Source organism: Galleria mellonella, unplaced genomic scaffold (genome assembly GCF_026898425.1).
Source record: "Galleria mellonella isolate WM207_F2 unplaced genomic scaffold, CSIRO_AGI_GalMel_v1 utg537, whole genome shotgun sequence".
NCBI lineage: Eukaryota > Metazoa > Arthropoda > Insecta > Lepidoptera > Pyralidae > Galleria > Galleria mellonella.
Window position 1 is genome coordinate 1,704,670 of NW_026442112.1, and position 19,176 is coordinate 1,723,845.

At 34.0% G+C, this 19,176-nt stretch overlaps 1 protein-coding gene across 1 annotated transcript in view; it reads left to right on the forward strand.

Annotated features, from left to right (window-relative positions):
* The first annotated feature begins 590 nt into the window (after positions 1–590).
* The window catches only part of LOC113517944 (1-phosphatidylinositol 4,5-bisphosphate phosphodiesterase classes I and II), a 59,831-nt gene continuing 41,245 nt past the window's right edge, over positions 591–19,176 (forward strand). The window contains exons 1-3 of the mRNA XM_052898709.1: positions 591–1,008; positions 1,111–1,257; positions 11,466–11,603. Coding sequence (XP_052754669.1) covers positions 913–1,008; positions 1,111–1,257; positions 11,466–11,603 — 381 coding nt within the window. The 5' untranslated portion in view covers positions 591–912. The remainder of the gene's footprint in view (positions 1,009–1,110; positions 1,258–11,465; positions 11,604–19,176) is intronic.

Here is a 19,176-nt window from a genome sequence, read left to right on the forward strand (position 1 = left end):
TATATAAAATTGTATCTACAGCGCAGGAATGTTAACATTTTAGAAAATATTATTGACATTTTCGTAGTAACAGGTAGTTTATTTTAACATTTTATAGATATATTAGTGATTGGGCTTGGTTTCACATGAGGAGATAGAATTTTCGAAAATAATATATAGTTTATGTCACTCATAATTAATATAGATGTGATAAAATACATATTTTTTATAACATAGATACAAACTAGCATACAGCACCTGATGGTAAATGACCACCGTCGTTTATAAAGGATTGGTAGGTGTATTGATGGTCTTTTAAAAACAAAAATCTTAGGGAATAATATGTTCTTTTCTTGAAGGTTACGGTATCATATCAGTTCGGAAGCACTACTGCTAAAAGTTGACTCCATTCGTGGTTGTGCATGAAAGAATGCACTTAAATTATTTAATGGGTATAAAATAATAATCTTATTTCACTTGGCATTCTCTGTCTATGGTTTTAACGCTTTTAAATCATTTATCTTATATGGTAACATTCAAATTCACAAAGTTGTGTTGTGGTTGGATTTTGGATTGTTTCATGATTGGTTGAATATAGTGGATATGTTATACCTACCTACACCTATGTAGGTACTTTCGTTTGTCGATTGTCGTTCGTTTGACATTTGTTTTCTGATTGTTCGTCGTGAATATGAGGGCAAAAATCGTTGTTTATTATTCAATGTAGAGGTGTACTTAATGTGAACGCTATCATAATATGTTCGTTGTTGTTTATTTAGTATCACACAGTCGTTTGCCCGAGTTTGTTGGGTGTGTTTGTTAATAATGTACCATCGATAGATTTCCCAGATAAATCTGTGCAGAAAAAGGAAGATGACAGATATTATCTGCAATAGTGGCATTGTATCCGCTTAATTGTGTTTATTATTCACGATGTCTACAAGCACGAGATCTGCCAACATAGGCTTTAAGCCGATCGAAGTGTCAAAGGCTTTGCAGGAGGGAGAAAAATTTATCAAATGGGATGAGGTGATTTTTAAAATTCTACATTATAATTCTTTTGAAAATCTCTGATTTACTTTGGCGGTTATTAATTAATGTAGTCTATTATATATATTTTATTTCCAATAGGATTCTGGTAATGGTTTGCCAGTCACTCTTCGTGTGGATCCCAAAGGTTTCTTCTTATTTTGGACTGATCAAAATTTGGAGGTGGAAATGCTGGACATTGCCACTATTAGAGATGTGAGAACAGGAGTTCATGCTAAAGTCCCTAAAGTGAGTAAGCATTTTTTAAATATTCCTCTTAATTAAACTTGTTTTATTTTGTAAACAATCTTGCTAACTCTATGGATAAATATTATTTGACAATGAGATAGACAAAACAAATAATCTACAATAATAAATAATAATTATCTGTAATAAGTGTTTCTCAACAACTAAAAGACAACAAGATAAGACAAAAAAAGCACTAGTAGAAAAAATAGCCAGTTCCAATTGTCTCTGCCAATGTTTCACTGGGGGGTAAGAGTGAAATTTTATTCCATCTTTCTCTACTGGTAGTGTTGAATAGAAATTATTTCATTTATCTTTACTTTTATTATATTCAGCACTTCTTTACTTAAATCTTACAAATTTATATTTTATTATAATTTACTAGTTAAACATTATATAATAAATTAGTGCATTGAGTTTTTAGTTTAAATAAAATGTTTTTAATAAATACATAGTTAAATTATTAATTATATAATTAAAAGTATTGATAAAAAATCTATGACATTCAGTTGAAAATAAAAAATTACTCTGAAAATAGAGTGGTTCTTACCAAATTGTGCACATTTATAATTAGCTAGTATACTTAAACTTTACACAAAAAAAAAAAGTTTTCTTTTATTTCTTCTATAATAAATTATTTAAAAAAATCTAATGGTTTAATACTAAGGTGCCATTCTTTAAATCTATCCCTAAATTTAAAATTTTTGTTAGACAGTTAAGCCACTTGTTATGTTACTTATTATTTAAAACTATTCTGATTTATTTTATAAATTTAATTCATACATACTGATATTTAGTATACATATTTTATTGTAATATTAAACTGACATTTTAATTTTATAAATATAGATTTTAGAAACAACCTTAGTATTACTTTTATCTTAGTGTAGCTTTTGTATGTGAGTGTGAATCTTTGGTTTGTGTATATCAATGCATGGATAATGAATCTATTTAATGTTCAAATTAAATGCTGGATTCAAAAATAGTATACTATAATATTTTTCCAAAAGAAAAAAGTAGGCAATTTATGGTATGGCACCATCATTACTAGATTGAAAGATTATTCTTATATGAAGGGGAATGTAAATGCTATCAAAAACAAACATGCACAAAATCATATGTGTATAAATTGAAACATAGTTTGTTTTTTAAACTGGTCATTGAATATGTCTGTAAAATGTTATTTTACTGGATTTCAGAATGAAATATATTTTTTTATGTTATTTATTTTTATTTTATTCTTATTTGGGAATTACAAACAGTACAATTAACACATACAATATTATATAGTAAATAATTATTAATCATTAAAGTTTCCACTATTATATTACAGCAATAAACAAAGGTGCAATATATACTATGTTTTATCATTATAAAGTATTGCAATGAGCTCTCACAAGGTAGTGTTGTAATAAAAAAAAAATGATTCTGTTATATTTTTATTATATCTAACCTGGCTTCCAGTGGTAGTTAAAATTTTTGAAAATATAATATATGCTATGTTACTCGCTGATAATGTTTTTTATATGTGAAAGAATCTTTATAATCACTTGAATAGTTTTTTAATTTATCTACTACAAACAAATAAATCTTTCCTATTTATAATGTTAGTGTAGAGTGGCTGTGTAGCACTCGCCATTTATAGTTATGGCACTAATGAACATTGTCATGGGGTTCTAGCATAAAATGGGCCACCCTTTTTTCCCATGGGTGTTGTAAGAGACGATTAATAATATTATTAAGAGATGCACAGTAGCGTCCCTTTTAAAATGTCACTAAACCCTAACTGCGGTTGTCAACTCGCCCACCAAGCATGGGACTACTGGTAAAATCCCCCTTATGGAGAAGGCTTATGTTAAGCAGTAGAAAGTTAACGGCTAATATAATAATAATATAATAAACTAATGAACAGCAATTTGTTTAAGTTTTATCTAATTCATTTATTTATACACAGCATTGCTGTTACAGTATTACATTATCTGTGATGGTTTAGTTAATTGCTCCTATAAAGGTTCATGATTACCATTTATTTATCAACTTATTAAATACTAGCTGTATCGATATATAATAATATATTAATCCATTTAGAGACATTCAAACATCTTTATAAATTCATATTAGGCTCGCGTCACAGTCGCTCATGATTAAGCATCACGAATTCATTCCGAAATTAATCGAGCTTTTTCGGTCTAATTATACGCAAGTTAAACTGGTAGTTACAGAGAATCAATTCAGGCTCGCGTCACAGTCGCTCATGATTAAGGATCACGAATTCACTCTGAAATTAGTCGAGCTTTTTAGGTCTAATTATATGCAAGTTAAACTGGTAGTTACAGAGAATCAATTCAGGTTCGCGTCACAGTCGCTCATGATTAAGGATCACGAATTCACTCTGAAATTAGTCGAGCTTTTTAGGTCTAATTATATGCAAGTTAAACTGGTAGTTACAGAGAATCAATTCAGGTCCGCGTCACAGTCGCTCATGATTAAGGATCACAAATTCACTCTGAAATTAATCGAGCTTTTTAGGTCTTATTATATGCAAGTTAAACCGGAAGTTATTACATTAAAATATAATATGTGCTTGCGAAACTTCTAACAATAATTTTTTTACAAATGTTTTTAATATTAGTACTAATAAAAAATATTTACAACTCTCATTAGTCGATAGTGTTACTTTTGGTTTGAAGTTTTTTTAAACTAATTATATTTAGTACAAGACATGTGTACGAGACGGACTTAATGTTAAAAGAATTCTCTTCCAGTCACTATTAGAGAAGTGTTAGAATGCTTTATTGTAAGTCAAATAAAAAGCAATTCGTTGTAAGTACATTAAAAATTAGGGTCAACATTCCTAGATTAATTTTACAGATGGCTAAACTAATCAGTGCATGCATTCGCGATGTTGATTGCCAGACGATTTTGTTGCAGTTTTATTGCTTGATTACGTGTTTCCGCTGTTCCCACGCGCGCTCTCACTACAGCAATGTTGTAGGCAGGACACGTGATGAATTCCTATAGTTCCAGTAAACTTATACATTTTTTTATAAATGTAAATGGAATAGTAACTATTCCTGCGCTATCGATATAGACTAATGGGGCACTAGTAAGCTTAGGTGAGGATGAAGTCACTTTAGTTAGTCCCGCTTGGAGGTCGACGTGATCCCTGTGTAAAGCGTTACAGATTAGAATTGCTGGCCAGATTTTTTTAAGTGTCATCAATCACTTTAATGACCTGGTCCTTAAGGTAGCAAACTCTGTGGTATAAGAAACTAGGTAATTAATACCGAGTACAATTTAGAACACCCAGACCTGAGCCAATTCAGAAAAACTCGTTTCCTAAATTGACCCAACTGGGAATCGAATACGCGAACTCTTTAACGCAAAGTGATGCGTCCACCATTTCGTTACGCAGGTCATCAAGTCCTGTATCCGATATTGCTAGCAATGAAATCACTATTTTTGTATGGAAATCTTCGAAAAATTTACATATATCGTCATAGTCGTAGAATACTGACGGATCTGACAAAGATTACATATAAAGATCCGTCAGTATTCTACGACTATGACAATATGTCTGTCTATCTATCTATAGCTTTCTTGTTTGAGTTGGATTCCTAAGTGTAGTTATGTTTGCCTCTTAGATTTGAAAGATAAAAAAAAACGCCTTTCATAATAAGTTAACAGTTTAAGAGAAAAAATGGTTAAAAATTTTTTTTAATCACATTATTGACATATATGATGATATATGTGACGTGTGATATGTTTGAATGATATAACGGGCTGATGGACGTTCCGATTAAAAAACAATCATCAAGTAACTGGCAGAAACATCACACAATGTACGCACAAAATGTACCTATAAAATATGTAAAAATAATCACATATATTTCTTTTTATAAAAATAATTTTGTTTCAGAAAATAACACGAAATATTATTTTCTGAAACAGTCGATCCGATTTTAATGAAATTTTATAAATTCTTATTGTTTGCCTCAGTTTAACAGATAAGATAGTTTTTATTGCGATTAGAAAAAAATTAGATTTAAAACAACGTTGCCTCTGTTAATATATTGCAGTCCAATGAAAATCCTCTTTTTTTCGGAGTCGGTTTAATAGTAGACTGTGATGTTTGAAATCAGACAATACATTTGTTAAGAGAATCCACGTGGAGCACTCAAAGCATTGAGTAAATTGGTGTAGTATTATGAATAACGTAAATTGAGAATAATCATACAAAATATGAGTTCAAGAACAAATTACATATCGTAAAGAGAAAAGTGTGCCACGCGTCTGTCTATCTAGCTATTATATATATTGTTTATATGTAAAATATTTTGTAGTTTAAATAAATTTGTGGTTTTCATTATTGTAACCTGAATGTTTTTACGGTTCTACAGTAGCTAAATAGTTGAGTTGCCTCTTACCTATCATTATCTTGACCCTCTGTAATTTTGTCAAGTCTATCCACCTGCCAGTTATGTCTCTCATTGTAGTATAAATGGCTTATTGTCTTATCATTATAAAAAGGCACATGTAGAAACAACCAAGTCGCCTGCCAAGCGTGGCAACTACTGGCAAAACCCTCCAAAGGGGGGGGGGGGTCTGTGTTTAGCAGTGGATAGTTAATTGCTGAACCAATTTGAAAATGTAGATTGATGTTCAACGGAAATCGTCAAATTAAAATAATAATTGTATAATATTATAATTAGTTGGACCATACATTCGGACACTACGATCCCACAGACAAACTTAGGTATAATATCCATCCCTTTGCATCGTAAGTTGAAATAGAATTTCGGTGTTAATAGTAATAATTAAAGATTGAGTCTCACAAAAAACCGACTTGGACTGTTGCAAAATCAATTATTGTGTTTGCATGGCTGTGTTTCGGTTTGAAGGGTGGGATATGGCGTGAATTTACTGGGTACAAAGGAATAACACCCGAGTCCTCAGGAATGGCAATGCATGGGGGGTATCATGGGCGAAACAGTATACTCTGTTATGTCCATGGCACTGCTCATGTCTATAGGCGACGGTTATCACTTTCTATCAGGTGGGCCGTCAGCTTGTTTGCCATTCTAAGTTGTATAAAAAAAAGATCAAAAATTAAACTTCTGAATTGATTTGAATAACATTTCTATAAAATTAATCTGTAAGCATATCTTTCAGATAGATAAAAAAAGAATTTCCCAAATCGATTTAAAACTAACGGTTTGAGATAGAAAACATAAAAAAAAATACAACTGAAATAAGGTCTTCTTTATTTTTAAAGTCGGTTTTACTGTTTTGGAAAATTAGTTATTTTTATCGGAAAGGATATACTTACAGATTAGTTTCATAGAAATTTTATCAGAATCGGTTCAGCACTTTAATTTTTAGACAAAAATAATTGGTTTTGACACATTTGAAGTCGGTTAATTTTGTGAAGCACAATCTCAATATTCATAGTCCATTTGGTCTCTTCCTTTTCTAATTTTAATGCTAAAACTCGATAAAGAAAGTAACTTGCATCGAACTTTCATTAAATTTTCATTGAAGAGGTCCCGCCTTCGATGCCCTGACCCATCGATTTTAATTAGCAATCTCTTTAATACGTAACCATTCCCGTTTTATCCTTTTATACTATCTTCATTTAGGTTACGTTAGAACTTTTGTTCAGCGGCAAGCACGTTTGAAGCGTGTTTCCATTGTTTTGTCTGTAAAACTTTGTAGAAGCACTACTGTCTTTACTGAGTCAAGGTTGTAGGAACTTTTACGGACAGAGAAATTAAAGTAGAAATTTTAATTGTACAATATTGTATCCATTGTTATTACCTGTTTTATTATTATTAATATTATAAACGCGAAAGTTTGTAAGGATGGATGGATGTTTGTTATTTTTTCAAGCCAAAATTACTGAACAGATTTGAATGAAATTTGTAATACATTTATGTCCTAATTTAGCATAAAGGTATCATATTTTATGTATTGACTAGCTTTTACTCGCGGCTTCATTCGCTTTACTGGCATGTTTATTGGCTGGGATAAAAAGTAGCTTATATTCTTCTCCCATCCCATATAGTGCGTGTATATCAAATTTGAGAAAGAAAGAAAAAAAAAATTTACCTACTAACATATACAGATAATAATTTATTTAGTAAAATTTCATAGTGATTGGTGAAGCCGTTAAGGCGCTATAAGGTAACAAATAAACTCACTTTCACATTTATAATATTTGTAAGGATTCATGCGGGCGACGCCGCGGGATATAGCTAGTAAGTAAATATATGGGATATGGCGTGAATTTACTGGGTAAAGAGGAATAACACCTGAGTCCTCAGGAATGGCAATGCATGGGGGGTATTATGGGCGAAACAGTATACTCTGTTATGTCCATGGTACTGCTCATGTTTATAGGCGACGGTTACCACTTTTCATCAGGTGGGCCGTCAGCTTGTTTGCCATTCTAAGTTGTATAAAAAAAATATGGTAAATGCAACTAATGAATTAGTTACCATACCATTATTTTCGCGTAATCGAGAACGCATTTAATTTAGTGTGGATTTTATGAGCAACAAAGAAAAATAAACTATAGAAGTATAAATAAAAACGAGAGGTCAGCATTCCTATCAAATGCGTTAAGCGGCCTCGACAATGCTCTTGTTAAAGTTTTTAATAAGTTTTTTTTGTCATAAGCAGTTTAAGTATCTTTTATTTTTTTTTTTATTTTAGAATCTTGAATTTTTTGCTCAACGAATAGTCCTTAATCCATTGCTAGTTATGATTTTCAATGACGTTGTAAGAGATATACAGATGGTCTTCTAAAGAAGCGCCTGTCACGGACTGATCTTTGTTGTTTTTTGAAATAGACGTTATTTTTACATAATCTTAGGCATATTTACATATCTTATACGTATCCCTTTAGACATTTTAATGTGTGCAAAAGTATAATTAAATGAATAAATCTTAAGAAATATTAATTACATAAGTACATATAGTATAACTAATATATATAATATATAATAAGTATTATAACTATATAATAAGTATATTAATAACGTATTAGTTTTGTTTTATTTTTTCATTTAATTCATCGTCAACATCATCTGTCCTGCCTTTTCCTATTATTTGGAGTTGCCACTGTATGCTTGTACCATTAGATTCAGCAAAAATTTGCACACACTTAAATTTTTTGCCGATTTCGAAAAGGAAGTTATGTTACGCGATACCTTTGGCAATTTCGATCATTTTATCAGTTGAATTTATTTAAATGTAGTTTTCATATTAATCTTGTGATAATTTAAGTCGGTATTTATTTTTGGGATGTAAAAAATATCGAAATATAACTTGGACTTGACATCGATTTTCTGGGCTCATGATAATAAAAGGCTCGCGGACGAAGCCGCGTTCAAAATCTAATCATACAGAATTACAGACCAATAAAAGTCGGTATAATCCAAGAAAATCTCGACGTCCACTTTTTTATAGGCCCCCGTAGACACCAATTTGTACAAACAACCCCCTGTCTTATCCAATAAATTGTATCGAGTAAGAGTTTCGTAGTTGCCACTTAGAAATATTGTTCACTGTATGTGCCCGTTTGTACACGTGACCGGGGCACACTGATTGACCGGGATAAAGAGTAACTCACATATTTTCGTCCTCTTGCCAAATGCTATGTTTATGTCAAATTTCATGCTGATTAGACGAGTCGTTGTGGGTATGGCAACAAGAGGTAAGAGAGGAAAAAAAATCCTATTGCTTGTGTGAGGCGAATAGCCTTTGGTGTCTAAAATATATAGGTCGCTTTCGTTCCACATAAATCCTCGTATGTTTTTAACAGAATGGCGGCTTTTTTAATGGATTTAAATGAATGGTAGCTCCTCTACGGTATCGGTATTCGCTAGCTATGAGAGATGATAGATTAGGTTGAAAGCAGGTCAGCGAGACTATCGTGACGAATTCAAGAATCAACCATGTTTCCCAGAGGGGACCATGAGGAGTTTGACGTAACAGGGTATATTGCTTGCAATAAGGAGTAACATACTCAATATTAACAATCCCCCCACCCCCCAGGATAACAGCTTAACGTGCTTTCTGAAGCACGAAGCAAATGATAATTTAAAATTATTGCAACATGGCATGAATTAAAAAATTTCGCCATTTAAGGAATGCGATGTTGGTATTCCCGAACCGCAGTCAGGCGTTATCGGACAGAGATGTCATCAGTCCTTAAAAACATGATATGATAATTATTAGATATTAGCTTTATTTGGCTGTTTTTCCGGCAATAAGGATAAAATCACTATTTTAATTTGCGCTGCCTTTAATAATAGATTGATTTAAAATATCAGATGAAAAGATAGATACATGTTATGTGTAATATTATTTCCAAATCAATGCGACGTCCCTCTTAAAACATCTGTAAAAGCCTAACTGCGGTTGTGAACCCGCCTGAAAAGCGCGGCAACTACTGGCAAAACTCCTATTATGGGGAAGGCTATACTGTTCAGCAGTGGACAGTTAACGGCTGAAATAAAATAATATTTTTTTTTTCCTAAACATGGCTATTAGATTTACAAACAAATGACATAATAAGATAATAAATAAAATTTAATTAATAATTTATTAAGATTTTATTTCTTAGAAAAAAAGTCTTTTATCGTGACAAAAAGAGTTATTTTGGTTTAAAAATTAAACTGTTTAGTCAATTCAGAAAAAGAATTTTTCAAATCGGCTTACAAATGACGGGAGTTCTGAGGTAATAAACGTGAGAAAATAAAACCGAATTGAGAACAGTCTTTTTTGAAGCCAGTTTGAAAATATAATTGTTTCTCCACGTTCTAAGCGACTTCATACAATGGTACGATCAAGCTGTACGTTTCTTCGCTCCACTGACTCTGATAAAACATACCTACACCAGTTTTGTGTTCAGCTAATATCTATACCTATTCAATTATAATATTTTGTTGAAATTTTTAGTCATCGAAAATAATTATATGGTTGATTTTGATATTATTGATTAGTTCCACCCTAACAAGCTAATGCGTGTGGCCCCGGGATAGAATAGGCCAGCCTTCCCTTTCCCGTGGGTTTCGTAAGAGGCAACTAAGGGAACTTAACTGGTTAAGGGATGGGCAGCAGCGTACTTTTTAAAATAACACCAAAGCCTCTGTGGTTGCCAACCCGTTTGCTAAGCGTAGCAACTACTAGCTAAACTCTCCTGGGGAAGGCCTATGTTCAGCAGTGGTCAGTTAATGGCTGATATAAAAATAAAAAATAGGTTAACTTTTGAAAAAAAAAAAAAAAACAATTGTACTCTAGATATTTAACACTTAGGATTTGGCTGAGAAGGCTACACACGCGACGGAAGCTTAAAAATGGAGTAAACTCTCCCGTTTTCTCAATATTTCCCTTCACTGCTCTGCTCCTATTGATCGTAGCGTGATGAAAAGTATACTATAACATGCCCAGGAGTATGATGAATAATTGTACCAAGTTTCATTAAAATCGAGTATTTTTGATAGACAGACAAAAATTTTACTGATTGCATTTTTGGCATCAGTATCGATCACTAATCATCCCCTGATAGTTATTTTGGGAATATATTTCATGTACAGAATTGACCCCTCTACAGATTTATTATAAGTATAGATCTACAGTCGATCATAGATTATGCAGTACAGGCTGATGTGTTGTTTGTAGTAATCTGTGTTTATGTACGTCGCAGCATAATATACGCTCGTAAACTATGTCTGGTAACATAGATTAAGGATAGTACCTGCCGTCCTTCTGAGAATTACTAAGCCCTGTTAATTGTCTATTATACTGAGCCATATCGTCTGCATCTCTGCATACACTCAGCTTGGTATTGTATAATTTGTGTATCGGCCTGTGCTATAGTCATTATTAGTATATAATATCAAGATATATATTACAGTTTAGATATAGATTGTCTACGATAACATGGCATGCCTCTCCAAAATCCAAAGAATTCAAAATGTGTGAGTGGAAACATTTACAAAGGTTCGCGACCAAGGTTTTTAATAATCTCTGGCCGGAGCACTACTGAAAATGGTTTCCTCACAAACAGAGCACCACGTCTGGTTACCCACCCACATTGAAGTAAACAATTGGATAGGTGTAGCCAATCTATACTTATATCTATTGACGATGGCTACCACTTTTTATTAGATAAACCATAAATTTACATCTTGATTTTTCTACAGGATCCGAAGATTCGAAATTTAGTGCTGATCGGCTCACAGGGTTCATTGGAGGAGAAGACGGTCACCGTATGCTATGGGGCTGACTTCGTCAATGTCACTTTTATAAATTTTTGCTGCACAAGAAAGGAAATTGCCCAAGTAAGTCCTCGTATTTAGATTAATTTTAATAAAAATGCTATGATTATCAATGTGGTATGGATTTTTTATGCAACTTAGGTGGCAACCGTCTTCTAGACACGAATAGATGTTATACCTATGTACTCTTTTATACTGGATATTATAAAAGACAACTAATATGCTCACCGCTCTTGAAGCTCACTAGCTTCAAGAGCGGTGAGCATATTTTTTGTCATTTTAAAGATTGTTTGCTGTTTGCTGTTTTAGTGAATGTAATTTTACATTTTATTTTCTCACATTATGCGTAACATTTGAATCCAAAACTAGGCCATCATTAATTAGCTATAAGTGACTACCACGAAGAGCACCTTTATTGAGATTTTTTTTTATTAAAGAATTAGTTTAAGCTGGTGGGGTACCAATGAAGGGTGATAGGTGAGGGTAAAGTCAATGCAATTGGACCATCATGAGCTCTGATAATTTCCGGGTGGTACGCGTGGAGTTCGATCTGACAGAGTATATTGCTAGCAATGAGGCCAAGTCCTCGTTGCTAGAAATTCTACTACTTTTGGATAGTTATTATAAAACCATAGCAATGTCGTTTGTTTTGTTTGTATTGTATGATTTTCTAAATACTATTCTTTGCCAGAGTACAGTACGAGTGGCACTATATGTGTTCCGTCACAGATAATGTTCTGTATTCCAATATATCGTAGGCATATGCCTACATAGTCCATGCCATTCATACATACTATAGTATATGGCATAGACTCTATGCCGTATTCTTGATGATTGATGTTTTTGAGTGAGTGAACTCGCAATAGGTTTTTTTTTATGGATGAAAATGGTATCGGTAACTCCGCCTGCGCTAATGGGATACGCTGGGGGAGCACCAGTGAAGGGTGATAAATGAGAATGAAAACAGGCCAGTTAGCCCATCATGATGAATTCATTAGGAATTAACCATGATAGTTTCCAGGGAGAACCGCGAGGAGGTTGACCTAGTTGGGTATATTGCTAGCAATAGGATTCTCAGTCTCCATTACTAACAATCCCTTTCCCCCCACTCGCGATAGGTTATTAGCCGTTGAAAGTTATACAATATAGTTGTATTGTTTTATGAGATGATAATAGAATGAAAACCCCGTCTGCGCTATCGGTATACGCTGACGAGTTACTAGTAAGTGATGATAGGTGAGAATGAAAGTAGGTCGTTTAGCACATCGTGACGAATTTAACTAGAATTAATCACGATGGTTTCCAGGAGGAACTGCGTGGAGTTCAATCTGACTGAACCTGGGTATATTGCTAGCAATGAGGACGTCAGATCCCATTATTATTAATCCTTTTCCCCCTAATATAGTTATATTAGCTGCGTGGAAAATAAGAATAATAAAAAAATAGATTTTTTCTCACATTGTGTGAACGCACAGTTATTTTTAATAGGCATTTTAATTTACATTACCTCTCGTTGTGCTTCAGAGGATTTCAGGATATCCCTAAAGCCCGTGTTAAGTCGATTTTATATCGCGAGAGGGATAAATGCTCTAGACCGTAACTAGACAGTGTTAAGTACACCCACGAGCCCAAAGGACCGCAGGCCCAGTGACCTACGGCGTAAAAATAACCCGTCGCTGCTATTGGGCTTTTTAGCTGCACCGAATATTATGAAAGATGGAGAGGTCCTGATTGATAAATTTTAATATATAATGCTGTCGCAACCCACAGTATTAAAATAGGCTGCATGGACGCTAGTTTAATTTTAATCACGTCAATCCTCTAAAAAGATGGACCGCGGCCGGCCGGTGAGAGCTAAAAACAGATGGCGGATCCTATGACCTCTTGTCATTGTTATAATTTTTTTAATAGATGAATATTGAATTGTTCAACCACCTATGCTAACGATATACAAAGGGTATCGACCAGTAAAGGATGAGACAATGAAAATAAAGTCAGGTCAGTTGGTCTACCATGAAATGATATTCCGAATTTTTGGGCTCATTTTCGTGTTTTTGTTCGTACCAAAATCGACCCAGTAAATGGAGCTTAAAATTTCATTTATCATAAATCCTATCCTAATAGTCCAGAGGAACGATATTTTGACATTTTTAATAATTTTAAACGGCATGTATTATGTAATATTAACATCAAATTTCTGTTTCGTTCGTCCCCGAAATTTCGGAAATTATTTCATGGTAGGCCCTCAGCTAGTCCACCGTTGCGAATTTAGAAATTAACCACGATGGTTTCCAGGGGGACCGCGGATCTATCTGATAGCATATATTGTATGCAATTGGGGTTAGCCTATTCATTATTAATAATACCTTCACGCCAATTATCGATTGGTGTTTAGTATTTTAATTTATATTGAATTAGCTTCTATCTGCGACTTTGTCCTCGTGAGCGGGATAAATGAATAGTCTGGGATAGTAGCTTATGTCTTTCTCTGTCTGAAATCCGCGATAAATTTTGTAATGAGTGGTTGAGCCATTAATGTGACTTTGTACAAAAGTCGACTGCTTGGGTACCTCTGTCCCATTCCTGTTTTAACCGTGAAGCAGTTGGGTTTGCAAGGCTGTGTTTCAGTTTGAAGGGTGGGATTTAGCGTAAATTTACTGGGTACAGAGAAATAACACCTGAGTCCTCAGGAATGGCAACGCATGGGAGGTATCATGGGCGAAACAGTATACTCTGTTATGTCCATGGTACTGCTCATGTCTATAGGCGACGGTTACCACTTTCCATCAGGTGGGCCGTCAGCTTGTTTGCCATTCTAAGTTGTATAAAAAAAAAACTTCTGATTGTTCCAATTCTATTAAATTATTGTTTTTAGTGATTAAATTTTACATTTATATTACTTTGTATTAAAATGCGTTATGTACATTTTTATGTATCCTAAAATTGCCAACAATCTGAGGGCTCAATTGGTGAAAAATTGTAACCGTCGCCTATAGACAAGAACCATGATATCATGGAATACATCACCCTGATGCCCCTGACCTTTTAAGCGTTGCCTTTCCGAGGGTTGTCTCCGTACCCTATAATTTACTGCCACCCACCCTTCGAACCGAAATTGCCATGCAATATAGCTTTTTGGTGTGCAAACTACCAATGAAACAAACTTATGCACGCGACTTTTCCAATCGACTTACAGAAAACACGAGATTCTGAAGTTCTCAATTCGTTTGTATTTTTTTTTTGTTACTTCATCATTTATAAACCTGCTTGTTGTTGTTTGCATATAGACATTGTATTTATAAACCTATATGTAAAATTATTTTTTTTATCCTAAAGGATCTATTTTCACATAGGTAACGTCTTATCTTATTTTTCGCATATGGGGTCAGGTAAGCCGATGCACGTCGACCCATACGGATCTTTTGTGCTTCCCCCTGCCTTATACCATCATTTCATAGATCCTATGTGTTACCCTAACGATATCCCGCTGTTTAAGATATCTGTAGTCCCCTGGCTCTGGATAAGCCATTCCCAGTGGACTCATGCGCATACTTGCCAACGAATCGCAGTTGCATATCAAGTGTTCCATGGATTCCGATTTCTCCCCGCACAGTCTGCTCAGTGTGTCCGAAGATAGACCCATCTTGTGTAGTATATGCCTTATTGGCATATGTCCAGTTAGGGCACCCATAATGAGTCTTGCCTGTTGTCTGTCACCGCTGTAGATGAGTTTATCCCATCCTTCAACATTGTTATTTAAGAACTTTTTAGAATGTCTAAGACCCTTCAAAGTCCTCCATTCCTTTTGCTGTTTTTTCCTCACATACTCCTCAAGGGCAGAGTTAACAACACTTGATGCAAGTGCAACATATGGTTCAGGACCTACCATTTTTGATTCTGATCCCTTTCTCGCCAACTCATCGGCCTTTTTACTACCTTTAATCCCTTTATGTCCAGGGACCCATACCAAACTAACCCTATTATGCCTACCCAAATTATTACATAGAAATTTTATCAAAATCGATTCAAATAGTTTGATTTTTAAATAAAAATAACAGGTTTTGCCACGATTGAAGGCACTACTTTTTTTTGTAAAACAAAATCTGTCATGAACAAAGTCTTCTTGTGGTAAAACATAATATAAACTTAGAATAGTAAACAAAGCAATCTTAAAACGACCACAAATAATCTAGTGATGTTTAAAAAAATACATTATTCAGTTGGTCAATCATGTGTCATGCGATGTGCCTACAAAATAAAGATAAACTACCATATTTCGAATTCGGGCAGCGGCCCATAAGCGTCATAACGGCTACACACTCCTGTAGGTAAGTCCGCTTAGAATACCATAGTGTCACTGATAAATTGTCTTTGACCGTGTTTGTAGTGGTGTGACACCTATGGATAGTCGAATGTGATATTACGAGACGGCCGTCAGGTCAAGGCCGAACTGTCACGCACCACGCTCGCTTATATTTATGGGCTTTTTGACAGTATTATTGTACACAAGGGAGTGTGTGTGTATGTTGACTCCAAATGTGTAGACGTTTGGAAGTGAAATATATATGCAGGGGTACCAAAATTTGTATAAAAAAAACTTATATATAATTCATAGTCCTACAAATAAAGTTGCATTTAAAATTGTTCCGAATTTAAATTGAAGATGTAAATATTTATCGTAGGACAAGGTTGGAGCGGTGACGAATATTTACCATAAATGGGCAATTGCATGTCTAGACGTATTTTTTTTACAAAATTTAAAAGAATAATTCAGCATGTTTGACTATAATGTTGACCTTGTGTTGCATTCACAAATGAGTTTCCTGAAATCATCAATTTGAATGGAAACGTTATCCCATCTACATTATTGCTTTGCGCTGGCGCAGTAATCGCGGTAATTATAATAAATTTTAATTTCACTCAGTGTTGACTCTTGAGGTAGGCATGAAAAACCTGTGTTTTAGGAGTCAGTGCCTTCTTCCATATGTTAGTGTATTACATTCTTAAGTGAATAAAAATTGTAATTTGGCTTATCGTGACGAATTCATCGGGATGTACTACCATTTCCAAGGGGACTTAGAAGTCGACCTTCGGGGTATATTGTTAGAAGGACGCTCGCTAGCCCCTGTTACTAAACACTCTTTGACCAATGCAGCTATAGTAGAATCAAGTATCTTGTCTTAATTTTTACGAATAAATAGATAGATAGATACTATTTATTGTTTCCTCCAAAAGATTACAATAGTAAGCTTATTATAGATACAAACAATTACAAGAAATAATCATAGTGAGAAAACAATGGGCGGGCCAGCTTATCACTAAAAGCACATCTAGGCAACCTTTGGATGGAGAGGAGTAATTATAAACAGTTTGATCGGAGGCACGAATGTTACAGCTAGCATTCATATTTGTAAATGTAATATTTGTTGCATCACTATTTCACTTCAGAGCAAAGCGTCAGACACTAATTACAGCAACTTTGTATAATGATAAAAATAGTTATTTTGGAGGTGCATCTTCAAACGACCGCAGTGTACCTATATTTAATACAGAATTTATTAGTCGAAGAAGATTACATTTTTTTACCCGACTACGCGACTCAAAGGAGGATAATGTATTTACCAGCTTATGTGTCTATGCATGTTTAGTCCTGTATGTTGTGGTGCACTAGATATCAAACGCGTGACTTGATTTTGATGATTCTTACGCCAATTGATTTGTTCTAAATTTGCGAGTTTGTCAAAGTATGACAGTAATCTAAATTCAATATAACATCGATCAGACGTCATATTGTAAAAAAGAAAAAAATAAAGTCGACGAATATTATTAAGGTATCACTGAATAAGTAATTTAAAATCATCTTTAGGTTTCTTTTTTCATTTTTTATTTTTTTATTTCTGATAACCATTTAGGAACTAATACAATATAATAACGATTTCAAGTTTGTTAGTAATAAGTTTATTTTACTTCTGGTATACCTCTATGATTTAAAGCGTACGCAGTGTTCAGTAGAGTTTTAAAATTATTAGAAGTCACAGCGTATGTCAATACAGTATGAAAATATTCAACGTTTAGTAAGCATGCCCAACAGCTATTGGCGAGTTTTGTATAGCTCCATCATTAATGGGGCCCGCTCGAAGTTATTCACGAAGCACTTAGTGGGTACTTTGTAAAGTTGTCAGATTAAACTCGCAAGTTTTGTATTAAACAAATAGCGTCATAATACATAACATATTATAGCATTTTGAGGCGCCCATTAGACGATAGCTTTTACTGTCCTTTTTGCCATATTTATAAACTGTGTGGTCTGAAAATTTTTATATTTATTGAATATGGACGACTGTCGCGTGTATTTGTTTTTATTGTTATATTTAAAAGTAGTAAAAAAGAACTTATTACTCTGTTACTGATTATTATCATCATATCAGCCTTTAACTGTCCACTTCTGAAGAGAAGCTTTCCCTTGGAGGGGGGGGAGAGGTTTACCAGTAGTCGCCACGCTTGGCATGTGGATTGGCGACCGTAGTTAGGCTTAGAGGGACGCTGCTGCACATCCCTCGCCCTCCCTTAGTCGCCTCTTACGAAACGCCACCCACGGAAAAGTAAGGAAGGGGGGATTGTATGTCGGAACCACACGGTCAGTTGCTGATTATATTAATGATAAATTGTAGAATTTTATTCATATTTTTGATTGACATTTGCATGTCTACAAGGCCGAATATCGTGTGACCAATATTATTGTCATAAGACCAAATTATGAATATTGTAAATGTAATTCGCTAATAAAAATGGATTAATTGATAGTTTTTACACGTGACTGTGTCGCATGACCGGGATTTATCTCGGGATATGTCGATTAACTGGGATAAAAGTAACTTACGTCCTTCTTCATCTCGAATACAATTTACATAACCAATTTCACGTTGACTGCTTCAGTTGCTGAAGCGCGAAGAGACAGTTAACAAACAAACTCACTTTTACATACATTAATGTGTAAAGAGGGTTTGTGACGAAGTATAGGGTTCTCGCGTTTACCTGTCAATTTTCAAAAACCACTGAAGAATTTTCAATGTTTCTGATTGAATATTTAAAAAGTGCCCTACCAGGCAAATTAAAACGTTGTTTATAAAATACGGTACATATAAATCTACCCTTATTTTTTTTTTGCATATTTGTTGCCCTACACTGTGTTTGACCGTACGGGGTCGCCACTCATAAACTTTTTTTTTCCCCATCAGTTGTCGGTTCTTCGAACTATGTGACCAGCCCATTGTCACTTCAGTTTGCTTATCCTTCGGGCTATGTCGGTTACACTGGTTCGAAATTGTACAACTTTGATGTATCTATGGTATTATTTTAAGTGTAATATTGTACTCAAAAAAGTTGTAAGATAAAATAAATAAACATTATTATTATTGTTATAAATCGATGAATCTGGAAGTATAACATTTGCCCCTAAGTTCTCTGTATAACCCAATTGAAAATTCATCGGTAAAGCAATTATTCAAGATAAATAGGGCAAGAAAGTTTGTATACTCGTAGAAGTTGCCTACGGGAAATAATTTAGAGCGCACGGCTAGTTTTTACTATAAATATTTTTATGCCTGGGTATTTTCGATTTTATTTATTATTATTT